Source organism: Vombatus ursinus, unplaced genomic scaffold (assembly GCF_900497805.2).
Source record: "Vombatus ursinus unplaced genomic scaffold, bare-nosed wombat genome assembly UNPS02014932.1, whole genome shotgun sequence".
Taxonomy (NCBI): Eukaryota; Metazoa; Chordata; class Mammalia; order Diprotodontia; family Vombatidae; genus Vombatus; species Vombatus ursinus.
The window spans coordinates 2,192,715-2,213,366 of NW_020954710.1; the positions used below are offsets into that span (position 1 = coordinate 2,192,715).

Sequence of the window (20,652 nt, forward strand, 5' to 3'; positions counted from 1 at the left end):
AGATTCTGATCTATCAAAGCAAGTTGACCATCAACTCAAATCCCAGGATTCCCTCCTCCCGCAGCTACCATCCTGACGGATAGATATTTCTATCGCTAAAGTTCAAACTCTGACTATTTACAACTATCATCAATGAATGATCTTTGTGAATGCATCAGCTGTACTTGAAAACAATAACCGGAATCAACCTGATTGAGTTCTTTCTTTTTTTTTTCTTTTCCCATTTCTTTCTATAAATAAACACTGTAAAATTCTTTGCAATATGGCACTTTTACCTCGGAGGCTGCCCTGGCTAAAAACACCTCGGTTCACAGTTGTCTCTATTTACACTAGAAATTTTTCTTTTAAAGGGTAACCTAGGTGAGGTTTTTGCCCCACTCCCCCCTTCCCCTTTCCCCTCTCCCACCTCTCTCTTCTTCTTGGGTCATTAAGTTTTTTTTTTTCTTTCCTTTCCTTCCAAACAATAAAAGAAATAAATAGAACACTTATCCTAAATGCGACTGTAATCGAAAATCAAATTTAACACAACATATGATTGTCTGGATAATTGGCAGCAATGACAGCGGGATCAATTAGGGGGTATTTGGCACATTAATTTAAAAAAATTGTCCTACTCCCTGGTTATCAATCATACAACACGCAACCTTAATACACGATTTTGGTCCTTCACTAGATACTTATATTAACATTTTTTTTTTTCACAATGAGGATATCTAATGCCAGAAAAAAAAAATACTGTTAATGAAGAAATGAAAAAGAAAAGAATTAGAAAAAAATTACAAAGTTATATACAGATTAAGGTAAATTCCATGAGGAAAAAAACATTATTATTTTAAATTGGCCCCTATGGGAATAATTTAAAACCCATTCGAATGGGCAAGTACTGTGGTGCTGGAGGACGGGTGGAGGTTTCCAGGAAAGGAATGTTCTAGCTTAAACTCTTAGAGCCTGGCTAACGATGGTGGACACAATTCGGTTCTTGAGTCGCGTCTTGCCAAGATCTTGTGCAAACATTGGAAACGGGAGTTAAATAGTGTCTTGTGAATCCAGAGTCCGAGGCACACATACGAACTTGGCGGCTTAGAAGTCTTTGACTCCCTTTGGTAGCCACGGGAGAGAGCCAACTGAAATGGCTTTTTGTTCTTCCAGTCCACATCATGGGGGGTGGAAGAGCGAGGTGGGAGGGAGCAGGGCACAGTTCTAGGGCGACCCAAGAACGGCCAACAGGCCCCAAATCTTGAATAGGGAGGTGGGGACCCAGGGACAACAGAAGCAAGACCCCTTGGATCTCGGGGGAATTCGGCATGTAAGGGACTGAGGGCCCCTTTTACACTCGCCCACCTCAGTTGTACCTCTGCGTCCTAGGTGGCTCACATCAGCCCAAAGTCATCAAATTTAGGCGCCATGGATGCATTGCCAGTAGACCCCTCCCATTGGGCAAAATTAGAGGTTCCCTAGCTCTAGCTACAAGTCACTTAGTGGCAGGCACATTTCTTAGTCCCAACCATGGGGCAGTCCTATCTGCAATGACACCATGTCTAAGAATGGCTCAGGAAGGCCCTTAATTTTTACTCTAGTAGGGTTTTTACATAAGGTCTCCATGAGCCTTCATTTTCACTTTTCCAAGTGGACAAACAGGATCAGAGAGAGAGAGAGAGAGAAAGAGAGAGAGAGAGAAAGAGAGAGAGAGAGAGAGAGAGAGAGAGAGAGATAGAAAAGAGAGCGGGGATAAAAGTCCACGGTTGTCCTGAAGGATTTAAAAAGCACATGCAATCCCTATGCTGTGCTTGAGGCTGGTTAATGTCCAGAGGGAGCTGATCATTCAAATCAATGCAAAACTAGTTTAAAAAAAATTTGCAAGTAATTTCAGAGTTTTTAAAAAATACTTTAAAAAATTCATGAGCTCAAAGAGAATCTGTAGTAACAAGATTTACTAAAACAGTTATTTCTGTCCTTTTCATTATATATGAAAAAACAAAAACAAAAACAAAAAATAGCAACTTAAAAGTGATCTATCTCTTTAGAGCCCAACTAGGTCTATCCTCTTCCCTTAAGAAGTGCCATTCAGGTCCCCTGAAATGGCCAAATGGCTTTAATATCAGATTAAAAATTCTACATTAGCTGGTCTGATGGGGGGGAGGGGGGTTGCTGTCTCACAATTCTAATGAACTAGGTTTTGATCGCTGTTAATGTGCTATTATTGTACCACAGATTAGCTGTGTTTCCAAAAACTATTCTTAGAGATGGTGAAATCCTGGGACTGCTTCAGGGATTCTCTGGGTTCTGAGGTTCAGTTTGAGAAATCAGAGACAAACTACGGTGGGTAGATTTAAAAAACAAAAACAAAAACAAAAACAACCCCAAAATCAGGCGTTGCAGATCACAGGTGAAGAGTTCTGTTTCCCCAGCCCAAAGCCTAGAGACTTCCCTGAGGGTCTCTGCTCTGTCTTGTGGTTGTCCAGAATTTCTGCAAGAGGGGATTAATAGCATGGGAGTCTTCTCACTCTGGACTCTGTCCCCAGTGCCTCCGTGACCTCTCAGAGGTGGTTAATGGAGTTGAAGGCCCCCGTCTCTGACGCTGCTCCCGTCATGTTCAACCAAGCGTCCAGAGAATTCTGGGAGGAAGCGTGAAGAGGAGCATTCTCAGACAGAGAAAGCATCATTGCATAAGCCTGGTGGGAAGGAAAGAGACCACAACACAGACAAACGTCAAGGGAGATGAGTGAATAGATCTAGAATGACATGGAGAAATCCCCAACAAGTGGCCCAGTTATTCCCTGGGAAACCACCCTGGAAAACCACCCAGGCAGCCTCACCTTTACAAGGAGGCATAGCTGTGCAGCTCATGCCTTTCCCTCTTCATGCTCACAGAACACTTTGTTCTGCACTTCTCCAAGACACGCATCTAGCATATTGCATATTATGGACATTTGTGTTTTGGTCTTGGCCTCCTACTAGACTATAATCCCCATGAGGGCAGGGACTCTGTTGTGATTGTATCTTCCCAGGGTGAGAATTATACAATCCTGGGCATAGGCAAATTGTTTCTGGTTGCCAGCAAAGATGAACAAAACCCACCTGTCAGGTGACAGTGGGCCTGGGCATTAAGTGGGAGAGTGGGAATAGGTCTGCCTATGTTGATTCTGTAGGAACTCCCATCAAAGCCAAGCCCATGGGGATGGAGGGCCATGATTGCCCTGACTGACAGAATGATGAGAGAAACACCATCACATTTTGTTGCTTTAAATCATCAGTTAAATAACCCAAATCTATGATGCAGAGAAGTGTACTTTCTTTTATTTTTTATAATTTCAATGGCCTGAGCTTAACACAGTGCCTGGCACATAATAGCCGCTTAATAAATGTTTATCGATTGATTGATTGATTGACGGAGTCAATATGAAATGTTTCCATCAGAGCACTCAGAGTGATTTCTATAAATGTCTTCTTGTTGGAAATGATTGAACTTATAGGGGAAAAAACAAAACAAAACAAAACATTTCTTGTCCATTCCTACAGGGGATGCCCTTTGCAGGGTTAGTAAAAAGACAAAAGACAGAGACATGCAAATGGCTTGTGCCGAGCCCCCATCGGTGTCCTCCTCTCAACCTGTCTAGACAGACAAGGTAACTTAAGCTTGACATTTAGTTAGCACCTGTCCCTGGTTGGGTCTTGCATAGAACGTGGAAAAGAAATCGACCTCACTCTCTAGGATCTTAGATACGGAGTGAAGTTCTAAATATAGGCAATATGTTTGGAAAACAATATCCCTTAGGTCAATACCTCGAGAACATGCAGATTTGTTGATGTGAGAAATCCTTCTTCTTATGTACCCCATGACCCACCTATAGCCTACTGTAACTTAGTGAGTGGGTTGAGTCTTAGACAGCTTGCCCAGTGTCATGCAGATAGTAAGTATCAGAGAGGGGATTTTAACCCAAATCTTCCTGACTGTAAGCCTAGCACGCTATTATGCCATTCAAATGGCTTCTCTCTTAAGAAAATAACATTAAAGACATTTCCTCTGAGCCTGTTTTTTTTTTCTTATCTGTGGGACCCACAGGATATATATACATCAGCTTTTAAAGTAGGACTGAATGAGAAGACATTTGGAACTTCTTTTGAGGAAAGGCTCTGAACAATTTGAGGCTAAGGGGCTGCTAACAGTTGTCCCCTTTCCTGGAAATGGTACAATCTCTGGTCTCAGTGCCAATCTGAGGTGCCTTGGCTTGGTCCAAATGGACAAAAACAAATCAGAGAGTTATTGGTCAAGAGAATAGTCATTTTTACAACCAAAGCACTTGCTGATTGTTGTTGGTGGTGGTTTTTTTTAAGAACAAAAGAAAGAGAAAGAAAGGAAAAGAAAGGGAGAAATAAGATAAAAGGAAAACTTCCAAAATATCCAAATTCTATTCAGAAGACCACGTCTGTTTTCTGAAGACTGGACTAACCAGTCATGAAGAGTTGGCTGCCCACCTAGTGATGACACTTTTTTGGCCAGGGCAACCCATGAAAACAAGGAAAGATTTAAAACAGAGAAGCAACCTCCCTCCCCCAAATTGCTATAGTGAGAGTGGCAGAACGGTAGACATGGGGCACAGGACGCTTCATCTACAGACTTAATTTTGATGCTCTTGGTACAATGAAGTCACACCAGATGGGCAGGCCTGGGTGGGTTGCCATCTGCATGGATGGAGGGAACTCAGGAATTGAGGAGATCACAGATCCATCACTCAACTATAACACTGGCGCAGGTCGAATTTAGGATTTAATTCTATCTGAGCAGATCAAAGAAGAGGAAGCATGGTAAATCGGCCAGGGGGTCAGAGTCAGGAAGACCCAGGTTCAGGTCCTGTCTCTGGCACATACTTGTTATGTGATTCTGGGCAAGCAGCTTCGCCTGTTATCATCCCAGGTTAAGGGTTAAAGACTGGAAGTCTCAGAGAAAAGTGCCGACTTGAATTGGCAGATGGAATTAACTCATCTGAGAGGTCTGATACCGATAAAATCACAGCTCCAGTCTCTATCTTATATCCCAGGGTCACTAAAAACAACGGGGCAAGGTAGTCACCTTATGACCCTCCAGCCGAAGGCCTGGATTCGAAAAAAGTGACCGGAAAGTTTCCAAGTTGTAAACTGGCAACAAGGTGAGCATGGTCTCAGGGCAGCCCTGCCAGGAAGGGGCAGTCTGGTGGGAACCAAAGAGCTCTCTAGCCACGGACCCCAAGAGGCTGTTGGCGACTCAGTGGGAGGGGAGGGGAGGAGGCAGGCATGATGCTCGGAGAGAGAGATACCTACCTGGTTTTTAGCCTGCCTGTACAAGGTTTGTTTTATTGCCTCAGAGTCTAAGGTGGAATTAAACACATCTTTAACTTCAAATGCTTCCTCAGCTGCTTTGCGGAGATCCAGCCCCTTCCCAAAATTCGGCATCTGCTCCAAATCTAACAGGCCGGCTTCTTCCTCCTCCATACACCTGTACCAAGGACCAGGGGGAGGGAAGGGGGTGACCTGTTTGTTAGCTGGTCTGGCCTCGGAAGGCTTTTACTGATGCCCGAACGGCTGACTGGGTGCCTGCATGCATACCCCACAGAGCCTCCACAAGCCACATGCACAGAGAGATGGACACACAGACACACACAGACAGGAAGCTACACACATACACGCACATAGACATACACAGGATGCGGGGGCCAGGGCGCATGAACAGAAATCCGAAGGAAAGAAGGATGGGTGGTCACGGGTGCACGCACTGCCAGCACCCGGACCATGCCCTCAGGTTGCCTAAGAGCTTGGGTTTAGATGGCTGGTGTCTGGTCGAGCTGGTTGATGGATAACCAGTCCTTAATTACTTCAGGAACCTAATATAGTTCTTAATGGAGGCCTGGGACGCGCATTCCCAGGGGTTGGAGAGTCTGGTGTGATTCGCTGGGAAATGGAATTTATTCCCAGAGTTTCCTGATGGAAACTCCTGGAATGGCCCTGAGGGTAATGGTGGCGGTGGATGGTGCCGAAGGAGACAAGAGAAACAGGCTCTGTCCTTAGCCTGTTTGAGAATCTGCAGAACCCATGCTCTTCTATCCGATTCCCTTGGCCTCGTGGGTTGTCACAGCCCCTTTTTAGAAGGGTGCTGTAATGAGCCCCAGCTCATGGGAAGTCTCCTCCTTTCTCATGCCCGACAAACTCTAAGCCTGGAGTATTCAGGGAGGCATTTTGATTACTCAGAAACCAGAACCCCAGAGTCTCAGCACTGGAAGAGACCTCAGGGCCCATCTGGACCTACCCACATCTGGATCAGGAATCCTCCCTAAGCGTCTTGATAAATGGACCCCCAGCTTTTGCTCAAAGACTTCCAATAAAGGGGAACCTCTCCCATCCCGGGACAGCTCTTTCTATATTTGGCCAGTTCCAATTGATGGGAAACTTTCCCCCGGACTGAGCCTGATCGGATCTGGGTTAAGAGAACCAGGGGTCCTTTATCCCAGACTGAGAGGCAGAAAGGGCCTCAGGGGCCACTAGGCCAAGCCCCTTATTTTACAGATGAGGAAACTCAGGTCTCTTCCAGAGAGAGGAGATAACTTGCCTAAGGTCACACAGGTGATTCAAGGTCACAAGTCACGAGGGCTTTTGAAGAGGCTGAGAACCTCCATTAATTTCCGAGCTGGAGAAGTCCCAAGCTCATCATCTCAACCTTGGCTGGATTTCCTCTACAGAGTTTTCAATCTTCCGCTACCCCTGGCCAACAAATATATTCACTATGGCCAGTTCCATTGCTCTGACCCACCTCATCTGTGTGGGGCTTCATCTCAAGTCATGAGGCTTTGAACTTAGTCTCCAGAGAGCTGTTTATGCGTTTTGTGCATTAACATCCCAATGTAACTGGAGTTGGACCGCTACAGGGAGTGACCGATGAAGGAGTTTGGAATTAAGTCACTGGATCACAGATTTGTCCATTTAGGGAAGGGACCTTTGAGGTCATCGAATCTAACCCTTTAATTTTACAGATGAGGAAATTAAAGCCCAGAAAAAGTGAAATGACTCGCTCATGGCTAGTGATGCCTGAGGCAGGTTTGAATCCAGACCTTCCTGACTCCATGGCTAGTCCTCTAGTGGCCTGGATCTTTGGACGTCATCTAGAGGCCAAGGCAGTAGAAGGGAGGTGGGTATTCAGAGGTTTTCTAGCTCTGGTGGTTTGATCGACAACTATTAAAATTATCCAACTTGCCTAGATTTTATGCCTCCTTGGCCATCTCAGCTAACTCCTTTGGCCCTTCCAGGGACCTGTCTGATGTTCCTAGCTTTGTCGGGATTCAACCAGCAGGAGGCAGACAAGAGTAGAGGCCATGGCCATCAGATAACTCTTATTCCTACCATGATAGTACCTCCCTCCTCTCCTTGAACTGGGCCAAGTACCAAGGGAGACCTCTTCGGTGCATGCACACAGTAGGGATAGAATACCAGAGCTGGAAGGAGCACGCACATGATGGTGGGTAAAGAACTAGATTTGGAGTCAGGAAGACCTGGGTTTGAATTCTACCTAAGATACTGACTGTTTGACCCTAAACAGGTCACTTGACCTCAGTTTTCTCCTCTTTGAAATGAGAATCATAATAGCACCTACCTCACAAGAATTAAATGAAACAATCTATATAAAGTGTTTTGTAAATTTCAAAGCCCTATATTAATGTTGGCCATTATTATTATATTATTATTATATTATGTTATATTGTATAATTATATTGCATGTAACATATAATTATATTATATAATGTTATTATAGTCTTGACTCTGCAACTTAAGTCAATCACTTCCCTTATCTGGCTTTCAAGTTTCTCTCCCATAAGACGAAGGGGTTGAATTCAATAATATCTGAGGTCCCTTGCAGCTCCAGTCCCATGAGTCCATGCAGTTGGCCGAGACACAAGTCTTTTGGATTTTCCTTCTGTGGCAGTAGCTCTTAACTCTGCCCTGAAGGCGGCTTTGGGGTGTGGGGATAGAAACTATACTGGAAATGAAGGCTTAAATTGATTTGCAGTCCAAAAAAATAAAGTGAACTCAGCCCCCGTGGCTTGCCAATCAAGCCTTCATCCCTGCTCCTCTCCCTCCACCACCCAGCCACTCTGGATGGAGTCAGAGCCCACCAACCCACCATGGGGAGCTCCAGACAAATGGCGGCACCCACCTTCTTGTGTGATCAAAGCTCATGCTGAGTGATGTGGGCTCTTCCTCCTCCTCATCCTCATAGGCTCCTTGGGGCTCTGCTGTGGGGGAGACTGTCTCATCCTGGGACTTCCCTGTCAGGCTGTCATCATCTTCCTCCTCCAACTCTTCCTCCTCTTCATCTACATCCTCTGACTTTTCGTTGGCTAACCCATGGCACTGAGAATTGCTATCAATGTCCTGAATTTCTGGCCTGAAAGGACAGGGACAAAAACAGGGCATTTCCAGAGAAGGAGCATTAGCCATGGCCATCTGTACTGGTCCCATGATCAGCCTGGATAGACCAGCCCCTGGACGATCTTCTCTCTACCCCATTCCCAGCAAATACAATCCATCCTTCATCAGGGTATTCTGAGGATGTGGTCTAAGCTGTTTGACACGGTACGGTTTCTTCTAGCTAATGGATTATTGTGACAGGCACAGAAAACATATACTAATGAGTGAGACTGGAAAATGGTATGCATTCTACTCAAACAATGAGAATCTTAAAACATTTTAGCCAGATGTGCATAGAAGACACAGCTTTTGTTAGCATTTTTTTTTTTTTTGAAGTGAGGGGGAGAGATGACATTATGTTGGCTTAGGAAAGAAACTAGGAATATGAAGAGGGTAGGATGGATGTGGGTTTCCCCATAGGCAAAGTTCTCTGGGGAATGGTTATATGTGATTATTTATCTTTCCATGCCATCCCACCCTTTCTCTAGCTCCATCACATACATTATCCTCAAGCTCTTTTTCTGTAAAATGAGAGGCTTAGACTGTATGGCTTGTGAGGTAGGTCTCTTACAGTCCGAGATCTCTTATCCAATGGTTTTACCATTATACCTAATGTACCCAGCTCAGTTCCTGTGGTCAAGGTGTATTTGTATGACCTAAACCATTTCTGGAGAAGAGGTGTAAGAAATTCAAGTCATCATCTGGAAGTCTGTTATTCTAAATATCTGATGGTGTGGTGGCATGTAGACAATGACTACAGGTGACTGGCTCCTGACAGAATCTTTGGCTTTCCATTCAGGTCACATAAGAGCCAGAATGGGCCCCTAGAAAGATAAGATATAAGTGCCAGAAGGGGGCTTGGAATATAGAACCTAGAATATCAGAACTGAGAACAGAGAGTGTTAGAGCTGGGGTGCAGGTGCTGTTCTATGAGGAACCTTAGAAAAGAGAAAGTCAGAACTGGGAGGGACCTTAGAGAGAGAATATTCTGTGAGGAACCTTAGAACGGAGAAGGTCAGAGCTGGGAGGGACCTTACAACCAGAATGTCAGAACTGGAAGGGATCTTAGAGCCAGAATGTTAGAGCTGGAAGGGATCTTAGAACAAAGAAGGTCAGGGTTGGAGGGCATCTTAGGTCATGGAATGTTAGATCATGGAATAACATGAAAACATAAATTATCAGAAGTAAAAGGGAGGCACAGAATTTAGAAAATAAAATATCAGAGGTAGAAGGAACCTTACTACATAGAACACTAGCCCTGAAAAGGGACTTTGGAAGCTGTCCTCTCCAATCCTATTTGTATCAACACATCTCACAGTGCACAGACACAGCCTTAGTGTCTCCTGAAGAAAAAATACACCTGGGGCAGGGAGTGAAGCATCTGGCCTTGGGTCTTTGCTCCACGGATCCAGATTTCTCACATAGTCATCACCTGCCCATGAGACTGAAGTCTCAAGATAACGCAGCCTGCCTCAAAGGGTTGTCAAGGAAAGGACTCAGTAAACTTTAAAGTGTCAAAGATAAAGGAGTGTTTTTAATACTAGGGTACCGAGGACATGGAACAGTATAGGGGTGTCCTGATTGGTTCTTCGGTGAAGTAAATTTCCGGTGCAAAAGAAGCCTTTAAAAAAAAAAAACAACCCAAACCAAACCAAGAGGCTTTCCTTCTCAGGGCTGCCTTTTGTCACCTAGTCTAAACATATCAGGAGTGTGTTTGTTTTAGAGAATTGTGATTGATTTTCCTCCAGAGGATGGCCGAACTCTCCCTCTGGCTCTCTGTAGCCAGTCTGGGCCAGAGTCCTTGCACTCGGGCTAACTGGGTTTTTTTTTTTTTCCCCCCAAATCTACATCAGTCAAAGTTGAAAGATTCCTCATTTCCTCCAGGAAATGCCACCAGAGGGGTTATTTTGCTGTAGCTCACAGTTTTAACCTAAAAACTGCATTCAAGACTCAGTTCCTGCCCTTGCGTGACTAGATCTGATACTCAGCTTGAGAAGGGGATCTCAGTTGCTTCATGTGTGTGTTTGTATGTGCATGTGTGGTTGTACATGTGTGTATGTACATATTTGAAGGAAGTACCTGGAAAAGAGAAAAAGGGTTTAAAAAGAGGAATTCTTAATGTTTTTGTATCGATCTGGTGAAGCCTCTGGATTCCTTCCTACAATGTTTTTAAATGCCTAAAATAAACTACATAGGATTACAAAGGAAACTGATTACATTGAAATATCGAATATTAACAGAGTAAGTTCATGGACCCTCAGGGTTAAGAATCCCTATTTTAAAACGTGCCATTTGGCAGATGCAGCTGGAGACTCAAGAGAAGGTAAGTCAGAGAATGCTCCCTGACAACATCAGCCTGAGGAAAATAGGTGAAATTTGGCCCTGGACTCAGCGCTCAGGGCTGCCCTCTGTTCTGACAGTGTGTCGGGGGGCAGGGTTTCAGTCGTCACACTGTGGAGTACACCCCACACTGATGAATAACTCAGGGAGAAAAAGAAAGCATCTTTTGTTCAGACTTGCTCTCTCCATCCCCCTTATCTGACAATTCATCTGTTAAATAATTGAAATAGCATGGAGGGCTTCATGAAGGGGGTGGGGGTGGGGGGGTGGCAGCCCTTTGCAGTTAAACTTGGTTGTGTGTGTGTGTGTGTGTGTATGTACACATATACCAGCTTATGTTTGTTTGTGCCCCCAGATTTATGTCAGAAGACTGAACACTGGCTGATGTCTGCAGCAGAGAGGGAAAAATCTGTTTGTTAATGAATGAGCCTTCTCCACACACTCCAATTCTTGAAGCTAAATGTTAGTTTAAATTAGGTTTGTGGTCCTGATCACAGGTGTTTCCACAGGAAATCGCTGGCTGATAATGACTTTCTGATGAAATGCAAGACTATAAAATTCAAGCCCACTTTTGAAATCTCAACAGTTTCATCTTTATTAATGACCACCCGTGGACATAATGGAGACACAACCTCTTAACTAAACAAACAAGAGGATAATTGATGGCTTTGTCAATTATTTTTCCTCCTGCATTAATTAGCCAACACTTGGTCTTTTCTTTCTTTTTTTTTTTTTTGTTTAAACAGCTAAGATTCTGATCACTTGGAGAAAGCATGTTTCCTGGATAAAAGCTGGATAATGTTAATAATCTAAGCAACTAACATTGATATCAGCTGGATAAACAGAGAACTTCTGATTCCCAGAATGATTGCTGTAGCTGTCTGGGCCGGCTGGTTCATATTGACCTTATCCATGTTTCTGACCCTGCTACTGTATATTATTTCAATCAATTCCTTCAGTCAACAGACATATATTTTAAAGCACCTACTATGTGCTAATGTATATTATGTCAAGAAATTCCTTCAGTCAATATATGTATTTCAAAGCACCTACTATGTGCTACTCTGCATTATTTCAAGAAATTCCATCAGTCAACACCTATTTTAAAGTGCCTACTATGTGCAAAGCATTCTGCTAGGTACTGGAGAGATACAAAGATGAGTAAACACTCAAGTACCTTATTGTCTCATCATTCATCAGTTATAGAATCCTATGATTATATATCTCATAATAATATATTCATGTTATATATTTATTAATAAAATTATATAGAATATATAATTATATGTGCTACATAAACACACATACATATATAATATATGATTATATATAATCTCATAGTTACATTTTTTTGAATTGGAATGAATTTTTAGGGTCTATCATGTTCTTTTTACAAGTGAGGAAGCTGGATCCTAAAGAGATAAAATGACCAAGGTCATATATTGAGTTGGATGGCAAAGCCAGGACTTATGTTTAAACATGTCACTCCTTCGCTCAGGAAGCTTCAGGGGCTCCCTATGGATGCCATCATAAAACACAAACTTTATTGTTTGAAAGTTAAAGGTCTTCATAAGACGGCTTCCATTTTTCTTTCCTGGTTGCCCTCCATACTCTTATGTTCCAAATAAACTCGTTGGACTGCTGTTCCATCTCCTGTCCCTGGGCCTGTTCATAGGCTGTCCCTCAAGCCTGGAATGCTCTCCCTCCTCAACTCTTGGAGCCCTGGACTCTCTTTGCAGCATAAGCACTACCTCCTTCAAGACCCTTGACTAATGTTCCCCATTATTAATGTTTCTCCCCAGCAAAAAAATTACTTTGCATTTGTTTTAGGTATATCTTTCATTCACTTATCTGTATATGTGTTTTCTTCCATTAGAAGGTAAGCTTCTTGAGGGCAGGGATTGTTTTGTCTTTATATCTCCAGTACTTTTCCCAGTTCCTGGCACATAGCAGGCACTTAATAAATGCTTTGTGACTGATTGACAAGCAGTGCTCAGCACATAGTAGTCACTTTAAAATGTTTGTGCGATTGAGTTGAACTTAATTGAATGTAAGGGAGCTATTGTGAAGAGTAGGGACAAAGATGTGAAAAAGTTAACTAGTCTGCTGGTGGGTTTTAGCCACTTGTTCCTTCGGGAGATAACTGGGCCAAATGTGTCAGGAGACCCAATAAAGTATCCCTGGTTGTTGGGTTTCTTCATGTCTGGCTTCACCACAGGACTGTGAATTATGACTCCTTGCCGAGGCCTGGACTTGGCATCATATTTAAGGAAGTTTAGAGTTGAGGAATGAAAATTATTCACTGCAACTGAGTCCTGAAGAGCACAGAAACAGCAAGGACTCCTGGGCTTCAAGAAAATCCAAACAATGTGTGCGTGGTGGAGACCCATGATCAGAAGACCTGACCCTCTCTTTGATAATTAGGTGACCAAGGAACAGGTTGCCGAATCTCTCTGAGTCTCAGAACACTTTCTAAGGCCTAGCTACTGAATCATAGACAGGCTGCTATCTGCATGGGTGAAGGGAGGTCCCACAGCAGATGAAATTATTGGTGCTGGATGTATTAATGGACTATGAAAAATTAGTGCTTTGAGGAAAGGTGGCTACAGTAAATTTCTGGTGTGCTATACTTGTTTAAAAAAAAAAAACAAAACCTAATCTAAAACAGAAACACTAGGAATCAATCTCAGATCTAAGCAAAGAATAAGGTAAGATAGATTACAAGGTAGATTCAAAAAATAACGATAATCAATAGATCTTTTGGGTCTAAAGAGCCAGAAACAAGGCTGCCCCATAATAGAGAAATGTGTGGTGTGCCTTGGATAGCTGGTCAGTAACTGGCCTTCACTGCCACGGCCACACACGTGGCAGGAAATCACATCCAGTACCATAACATATGGCTAAGAATTACAGCCACAGAATCAGCTCAGCCACTGACTGAGCATCGTGTTCTGCTGCCTAGAAGAACAATTAGCAAATTCTTAAATTGATGCCCTGTCTATGCCGCACTTTCGCTAATGCTAATCATTTGCTTGTTTTAACTTAATCTGGTTCCTTAAAGTCATTACTGTCTTCGAGCAAATGAAAATGTTTGTGAATTAGAGCCTAAGTTTGAATTTCATAGTAGGGATGCCAGCTTGGTCAGTACTTTCTCGTATTAGAATGACCAAGGAAAGATGAATGAATGAATGAAAAAATAGTTAGTAAGCACTTACTAAGTGCCAAGTACTGGAGATATAAATTCAAAAACAAATATAGCCTCTACCCTGAGGGAGTTTATATTCTAATAGAAGAGATAATAATACTAAAGTTAAACAACAAAACAAAACAAAACAAAAAAACCCCAAACTGATTTTCCATCACAGAAGAATAAACAGAAATTCAATTGAAATAAATACTTTTTTTTTTTTGGACCTTAGCCAGTGCTGGGTAAAGCATCCATGCGCACACACACATAAGCTCTTGGCATTGTTTTTTACAATGTGAATTGGGACCTTTGGGTCATTCATACGGTAATAACTGTTATTACATTTCTTACCTTTTATCTGTTAGAGTTGATGCTTGGTTCAGCTCGCTATTTGCAATAAAGTTTCTGATTTCAGAGAAATATGAGTCCTCTTTTTCATCTAAAAGTGCATGGTTGTCTGATTCTGAGTTGGGGGAGGAAGCGCTGGTCCCAAGGTGATTCGTGATGACTCCGGCGTGCTGGCTCACTGAGAAGGAATCATGGGTGGGGAAGACAGCCGTAAGGAGCAATACTCTTTATTACTCTGGCTGTCCTAGAGGCTCGGAATTGGCCAAGGCCCAGCCCAGCCAATCTGGGCCAAGCGTAAAAGCTGCTGACCGCAAACTTGGGGTGTTTCTTTTTAAATATTTGGAAAAATCTCAGATTGTATGTTTTAATTTAACGAAAACACTTTTCTGGGGTAAACAAAAGAATTCTTATGCAATCGATTACCTCGCACCCTCTCTGCCACCCCCCGCTTTACCTCCACTCCCCTCTCTTCCCATCCCAACTCTGACATGAGATGTCTCCAGTTTCTGGTGCCCCCCTGAAATTACTTTGAATTGACCTTTAATGTATTTATGCATTTGGCATGTTTTTTATCAATAGCCTTCAGTTCTATAGTCTTAAATATCTGGGTTAGCTAAGTATCTTGGATATCATAGGATCACAGATTTAGTGGTGAAAGGGACCTTAGGGGTCACCCAAGACAACCCCCTCATTTTACAGATGAGAAAACTGAGGCCAAGAGAGAAAAAGTGACTTGCCCATGGTCTCACAGATAAATGAATGGCAGGATTTGAACTCAGGTCCTCTGATTCCAGAACCAGTGCTCTTTTTACTCTCTAAGATGCAATGTGGCTTAGAGATAGAGAGATGGTCTTGGAGACCTGGCTTCAAGTTCTGCCTGTGATCTATTCCGGGTGTGTGACCCTGAACATATTACTTGATTCCTCAATGCTCTAGACGATGCCCTAATATTAAGGAGGTGCTGACCTGTATTGGTGGAGGGAATTTCCTCATGTGGGAGTCCCTATTTCGATGAAATCACAGTCCCTATTTTGTATTTAATTATATGTATATATGTCCTCTTTGACAGAATGCTTCCTGGGGGTAGGGACAACTTTGTTTTTGTCTCTCTCTATCCCCTAGAACTGAGTTCAGTGCCTGGCACATAGTAGGTCTGCTTATTGTATATGCTTACCCTGTTTCTCCTTCTTTCTCTCTCTCCCCCTCCTCTCTTTTTCTTCTTCCTCTCTTCCTAGTTCTCATTTTCCCCTCTGATGCTCTGATTGTGTAGGACCATGGCAGGATAGGCTGACTGTTTTTGTACAGCCAGAAACGTAAAAACCATTCTGAGTGCTTGGGCCATACAAAAACAAGAGCTGGGCTGGATTTATCCTGTGGGCTGTAGTTTGCTGACCCCTGGTCTAGGCAGCTAGGAGCATAATGTGCCGGGTATGGAGTCAGGAAGACTTGAGTTCAAATCCGACCTCAGACACTTCCTAGCTGTGTGATCTAGGGCAAGACACTGTTTGCCTCAGTTTCCTCATCTGTAAAATAAGCTGGAGAAGGAAATGGCAAACCATTCTAGTATCTTTGCCAAGAAAACCCTAAATGGGACCACAAAGAGTGGGACATGTCTGAAAAACGACCGAACAACCAAAGGAAATTCCCAAACAGTCTACCTGGAACATTCTCATGTTCATGCTTCTTCAGGTGTCTGTCCAAGTTAGTCTGCTGTCCAAAACACCGGTTACAGAGGTGGCATTTAAAGGGTTTCTCCTTGTTGTGGATATTTCTCACATGCCGCTGGAGGTTGGAGGAAATGCTGAATGACCGGTCGCAGTATTTACACCTGCAAGATACACCCCAGGACCCATGAGTTAAGGGGGAGAGAATAAACACCCTCATTAGAGACCAGACTCCAAGAAGCTAGGGAGGACCCTTGCAGCTCAGGCTCAAAGGCAGGGGACCCCAGGCCCCATTCAGTTCTCACATTTACCGAATGAGTGGGGAAGCATTTTGTAAACCACCATACAAACAGAAAGAATCAGTCGGGTGGCTCTGTGGATAGAGCCCTGGGCCTGGCCTCAGACTCTTCCTAGCTGTATGACTTTGGGCAAGTCATTTAACCTCTGTTTGCCTCAGTTGCCTCATCTGTAAAATGGAGATAATTATGGTACCTATCTCTCAGGGTTATTGTGAGGATTGAGATATTTATAAAGTCCTTAGACAGTGCTTGGCATATAGTAGGCACTATAGAAATGCTTGCAATGATTATTATTTTTATTATTTTCCATGACTTCAATGAAGATTTAAATTCATGAATTTGGTATGGAGAATCATTGCTAATAGGGGATTATGGGGATGTCCAGAGCTGTAACTAGGACTGGGAACCTGGGGCTTTGTTCTGAGGTGCCAGAATTTAGAGAGCGCTAACAACACTTGAAGGCATTCCATAGCGTAGGAATGGTGGAACTTTGTAGCTATTGAAGAAGAATAATTTGTTAAAATAGATGCTACGGTATGATGGTGGCTCTGTTCCAGGGCCCACTAGCCCATCTCCCTACATATCAGTTGACATGGATGTCTCCCCCCACAACAGGGTTTGAAGGTACATCTTATGCCAAAGTGTGAAGGTAAGAAAGTCGATAGCCATGGCTCTGGGGGGGGGGGCCCTTCCTCTTCCCCGTTATAAAAGGTTGATGGGAAAGAAAAATGTTTCCTTGATACAAGGTGAGATGAGTAGTAGAGAAAGCATAGACTGAAGGTTTAAAAAGTATATATCATACATATGTGCTAGAATAACAATAATAATAGTTAACATTTACATAGGACCTACTATGTGCCAGGTGCTCTGCTAAGCCCTTTATGATTATCATCTCATTTGATCCTCACAACAACCCTGAGAGGTAGGTGCTATTATTACCCTCACTTTACAATTGAGGAAACCTAGGCAAACAGTGCTTAGGTGACTTGCCCAAGGTCACACAGCAAGGAAGTATCTCAGGCTAGATTTGAACACACATCTTCCTGACTTCAGTCTAAGCCTGGAACCCTGTCCACGAGGTCATGCAGAATAAAAAAAAATAGTTTAGAAAATGAACAAATACCCACTAATGCCCCTGGCTTGTGAGAGTCTGGTTTGGTTTGTAAAGCTGCTGGCATTCCCTCTTCAAAATTCATTGGTTAATTTGGGGTGTATTGTGTATCTATCTATACAGGTGTCCATGCTGTTTCCTGTATTAGAATGTAAGCTCCTGGAGGGCAAGGGATTTTTGTTTTTGTCTCTCCTGCACTTAGCACAGTGCCTAGAATGTAGTCGGTACTTAACTGACTGGGGCTACAGTCCCATCAAACTTCCCAGGGGCCAGACAATAGCACAGTGGCCTTTGGGATTTAGGAGAAGTTGAGGAGGGAGCTGGGCAGGAACCCTTGGAAGGAGAAAGGGCGTGCATGGGCGCTGTGCTCTGGCTGAGCTCATTGATTAGTGTGAAGGGACCTCAAAGGTCATCCAATCTAACCCTCTCATTTCATAGATGAAGAAAAAGAGGTACGGGGTAGCAAGTAAGAGACGTGAGATCTCAATCCAGGTCTCTGAGTGTTCATCTCCAGACCCCATGGTGTGTACATAGTGTGGATACAGGGTGTTTCCCAAAGGCCCGTGGCCCCCCAGTCTTCCTGGGACAGCCCTTCAGAAGCGATTGGAAGCAGTACTGTAGGAGGCCTGAAGAGGGCAGCAGTGAGCCATGCAAAAGGCACAGGCAGAGGCTTTGTAATGAACAAGGGACCTGGGTCTCCCTAGGCTGAACCTCTGGGAGAACTCAGGAAAGCAGAGAAGAGTAGAGAGCTGGAAGGAACCTTAGACACGATCGAGCCCAATGCCCTCATTTTACAGAAGGGGAAACTGAGGCCCGGGGTGTGTGGGGGATTTGCCCAAGCTCATTCAGATGGAAAGTAGCAAACAGGATTCCAATCCAAGAACCCTGATTTCCACTGATAAGGGACCAGTTCTGAAGCTGAGAAAATCCAGGGACCTAGGATTCTTTAGGAGAGCCCTCTGGAAGACTAAAATAAATCCATCTGAATCTTTGAGGCAGTGTGGCCTCATAGCCTGGGTGTCAGGACACCCGGACTCCATAGGCTCAGCCGCTGATGTGTGGGTTGGGGCCTCAGAAATCTGAGGGGGATTCCTCATGTACTTTGTAACTCTAAGAGCTCAGAACCTTGGACCTAGAAGGGACCTAAGAGGCCATCGAGCCCAGGCCCCTCATTTTACAGATGAGAAAACTAAGGCCCAGAGAGGTAAGGGAAGCTCACACAGTGCGTGAGCATCTGAGGTAGGATTTGAACCTGCCACCCAGCCAGACAAGGACTTTGAATGTGTTAAGGGGGCAAGGGGCTCCCCTGGAACTAGCTCTGGTCTGATGACAATTGGCAATTTCCGTGGATGATGGCACCAGATCATACACTGATCATTCTTTTGCTCTCGGGCCTCTTTTGTACCACTTAGCAATGTTGCCTTTGCCGTGAAAGACATGCAAAGACTGTTTTCCTCATTTTTCAGAAGGGAAAGCTGAGGACCAGAGATCTTGGGAGATAAATAGGTAGGTAGTTAGCTAGATGATGGATGGATAGACAGATAGATGATAGATGAATAGACAGACAGCTAGATAGACATATTTAGAGACAGACAGATAGGTAGATAGGCAAGCAGAGAGTCGTGTTTAAAACGCATATGTTTTTCTCACAACAACCCTGTAAGGCTAACAGTACAAGTAATTTTTGGTTTTGGGAGATTTCAAGGGTGTGCCTATCTATCAACCAACGGGCATTTTTTAAGCAAACACCACGCACCAGGTACTGTTCTGTGTGTTGGGGGTGCACAGATGAGGAATGAAACAGTCCCTCCCTTCAAGGAGCTTATGTTCTGCATGAGGATATACGGTGTGTCTTATACACACTCTAAGAGGTCCATAGACAAATACAAAATAAATTCAAGGCAGTTGGGGAGGGGGGACACTAGCAGCTGGGCCAGAGGGGGATAAGGAAAGATTTCCTGCAGAAGATGGTTCTGGAGCTGTATGTTCTTGGAGGAAGAGAGGGCTCTCATGAGGCAGAGGAGGGAGTCTGTTTTAGGTGACCAATGCAAAGGCAGGGGCGGGGGTGGGAGATGGAATGCTGTGGGGGTGGTGGGGGTTGATTGGACCATAGAGTGCAGGAGAGTTCATAATACATAACAAGACTGCAAAGTGAGGTAGAGGCCAGGCTGTGAAGGTCTTTACGAGCCAAACAGAGCAGTTTACGTTTGATCTGAAAGCTAATAGAGAGCCATTAGAATTTTTTGAGTATAGAAGTGATGTGGTCAGACCTATGCTTTAGAAAAATAACTTTGGCAGCTGTGTGTATCCAATCAGTGCCAAACCATGCCTTTTATACCTCCACAACATCCTCCGATACATCCCCTGTCTTCTCTCCGCTCCCACAACCGCCATCCTAACTCTGACCTCTCAACTGGTCTATTACAAAAGCCTCCCAATCATCCTCCCTGCCTCCAGGGTCTCCCCTGTCCAATTCTTTCTCCACACAGTCGCCAAAGTTATTTTTCCTAAAGCATAGGTCTGACCATGTCCAGAGGCTCGTAAGACATATGCAGGGCTCTTCCTTTACTATGTCCAGCAGGCAAAGCCAGCCCTGGTTTAGGGACTCTGTGGATCATTTGAGGAGGCATGGTCCTGGATGACTGGGGCCCCTGGAAAGTGCCCACCAATCTAGGGGTACTCTGCTCAGCCCATCCAGTAGGGTGGTTTTCCCAACACATCAAGAATTCCCTTTGGCAGGGAGGGAGGGGTGGCTGAAGTCTGAGACTATTAGGTGCCACATGCACGCACCTTCCAGATGTGTTACAGCTGTGCCTGGGATTTGATCTCAGCAACATAAGCCCATTATTTGGAGAAGAAACAGGGAGACCTTTATGAAACACCCTTCTAAGATGCTTATAGTTTCCGTGTTCTCCACTCTGAAACATGGCTCAGTAAAATCTAGGTTTGGAGACTCAGAAGACAGACTGAAAGGGGGAGGGTTTGGGTTATACTGGAAGTCATTTTGATCTGAGGTCATTTTGTCCATTCCTCTGCCTCTAGAAGCAACACGTCTGCTCCACTGTAGAGAAACAAGGTTTTGTTCTCTCCTCAAATTCCTGCTATGGTTTCTGGTGGAAACTCAGTGTCAGTCCAGTTTCACAAATTCCACAGACAGGTCTTTTTCCTTCCTTTGTTCCTTCATCCCTCCCTCCCTTCTTCCCTTTGTTCCTCCTTCCTTCCTTCCTTCCTTCCTTCCTTCCTTCCTTCCTTCCTTCCTTCCTTCCTTCC

General features: G+C 44.0%; 1 protein-coding gene across 1 annotated transcript in view; it reads right to left on the reverse strand.

The window, feature by feature from the left end:
* Positions 1-414: 414 nt before the first annotated feature.
* The window catches only part of LOC114029537 (PR domain zinc finger protein 16-like), a 113,591-nt gene continuing 93,353 nt past the window's right edge, over positions 415-20,652 (reverse strand). Inside the window, exons 11-14 of the mRNA XM_027844025.1 lie at positions 15,967-16,136; positions 14,312-14,486; positions 8,180-8,410; positions 415-2,672 (exon numbers count right to left, since the gene is read on the reverse strand). Coding sequence (XP_027699826.1) covers positions 2,660-2,672; positions 8,180-8,410; positions 14,312-14,486; positions 15,967-16,136 — 589 coding nt within the window. The 3' untranslated portion in view covers positions 415-2,659. The remainder of the gene's footprint in view (positions 2,673-8,179; positions 8,411-14,311; positions 14,487-15,966; positions 16,137-20,652) is intronic.